Consider the following 2,101-nt stretch of genomic DNA (forward strand, 5'->3'; position numbering starts at 1 on the left):
TTTTGAACACGCCCCTTTCAATGAGTGATTCAATGACACAGAATCAGCAGCATGCATGTCATGACTGTCGGGTCTGTTGGATTTCTATGACTCTACTACACCTGCTAGGAAATTATTTGCCATGTAGAAATATCATTTCTACCAAAAACAGCGACTGATCCGGTTAGTGATGTCTGACGGCTATTATTTTGAACACAACTGTATATAAAATTCCTGCAATATAATCATTAAAAACGCGATAGAAAAACGGCAAAACAAAGCGCACTTCAAAAGTCATTTTTCAGCGCGCCATCATCGGAGGCTCCGAAAGTAATTCCCAGGCGTTGTCGGCGGAGATCCCCCCAAACACCGCTGACACATCATCCATCCCGAGCGCTAAAATATCCACTTTTCAAAGCTTGATGTGGTGCGTCAAAGCGAGTAGAGGACCATAAATCACGCAGCGCGCGCTGCCCTGGTCATCACGACCCCCATCCCACCAGCCATCATTTATAAGTTACAAAAGGCAGCTCTTTCATTCCGGCAGATTGGCCGCGCCACATTTGCTGCCACACTTCGGAGCAAGAGGCCCTTTTTTGGAGACAGTAAATTTATCGTCTACGAACCTTGAAGGATGACATCAATGCAAAGTGACTCTCATTGCGAATTCAGGGCCCATCCCCTCGTTAGTCTCCTTGTGGACGGCGGTTGATGTGTGTGTGTCGTCACTGCTCGGTATATAAGAGGTGACACCGGCACTGGCCATCGCCGAGAGAGTCCCGAAAACCTACGAGACGCCGAACATTCCTGACGCCATGTCCAAGCTTTTCTTCTGCTGCCTGATCCTCGCTGGCGCTTTCAGTTCCCTGCGATCGCTGCCCATCATTGTCCCCAGTAAGGGTTCCCTCCGCCTGGCAGGTAAGACATGAACAAAATGTAACAATTTTTTCTTTTTAAAAGTCTTCGTCGGCTAAACTCTCCCCGACTTCAAGGTTAAAAGACTTCCCGTGGCGGCCAAACGCGCGTCGATGAGTGATTAGAGAGGGAGGGGCAAATGGATTTTAAACGCCGAAGTTCAGGAATAGCGGAGAGCGCGATCATTAATGACATCCATTAGCAGAGCGATCGAACGTTAGAATCTCATTGCGTTTCCTTTACCGAGAGAAAATAATTGCGGCGAATCGTAAAAATGGCATTAATAACGCGCCGGCGCTTCTATGCAAACGTGACGAGAGGAGAGCGACGTTTATTATCGGAAATCCCCGCGTCCGCTTACCTTTTATGTCACCTTAATGGGACGTGATCGCCTTAATGCGTCTGTTACAATGTATCACGCCATGTATCCATGACTTCCAGCGAGCCACAGAACTGATTGATGGACTACAATTGGTGGTCCAACTGCTGGCAAACTCACCCTGTGCCGAGTTCCTGGGTCTGTGCCCATTATGAGGGGTTCCCACCATCCCTGCGCTGAGTTCCCGGCTCTGTACACCCGCTGTTCCCCTTGAGAGGGGTTCCCACCATCCCTGTGCTGACTTCCTGGGTCTGTGCCCATTATGAGGGGTTCCCACCATCCCTGCGCTGAGTTCCCGACTCTGTACACCCGCTGTTCCCCTTGAGAGGGGTTCCCACCATCCCTGTGCTGACTTCCTGGGTCTGTGCCCATTTTGAGGGGTTCCCACCATCCCCGTGCCAAATTCCCGGGTCTGTAAACCTTTTGTGCCCATTATGAGGGGTTCCCACCATCCCTGTGCTGAGTTCCTGGGTCTGTGCCCATTGTGAGGGGTTCCCACCATCCCTGTGCCGAGTTCCCGGTCCTGCACACCTGTTGTGTCCATTATGAGGGGTTCCCACCATCCCTGCGCTGAGTTCCCGGCTCTGTACACCCGCTGTTCCCCTTGAGAGGGGTTCCCACCATCCCTGTGCTGACTTCCTGGGTCTGTGCCCATTTTTAGGGGTTCCCACCATCCCTGTGCTGAGTTTCTGGGCCTGTGCCCATTATGAGGGGTTTCCACCATCCCTGTGCTGAGTTTCTGGGCCTGTGCCCATTATGAGGGGTTCCCACCATCCCTGTGCTGAGCTCCCGGGTCTGTACACCTGTTGTGCCCATTATGAGGGGTTT

General features: G+C 51.7%; 1 protein-coding gene across 1 annotated transcript in view; it reads left to right on the forward strand.

Annotated features, from left to right (window-relative positions):
- The first annotated feature begins 725 nt into the window (after window positions 1-725).
- The window catches only part of UTS2 (urotensin 2), a 15,132-nt gene continuing 13,756 nt past the window's right edge, over window positions 726-2,101 (forward strand). The window contains exon 1 of the mRNA XM_089667290.1: window positions 726-897. Within this exon, the coding sequence (XP_089523416.1) occupies window positions 795-897 (103 nt within the window). The 5' untranslated portion in view covers window positions 726-794. The remainder of the gene's footprint in view (window positions 898-2,101) is intronic.

The sequence above is a fragment of the Staurois parvus genome, unplaced genomic scaffold (genome assembly GCF_062004578.1).
Source record: "Staurois parvus isolate SC_StPar_1 unplaced genomic scaffold, SC_StPar_1.0 ptg003154l, whole genome shotgun sequence".
NCBI lineage: Eukaryota > Metazoa > Chordata > Amphibia > Anura > Ranidae > Staurois > Staurois parvus.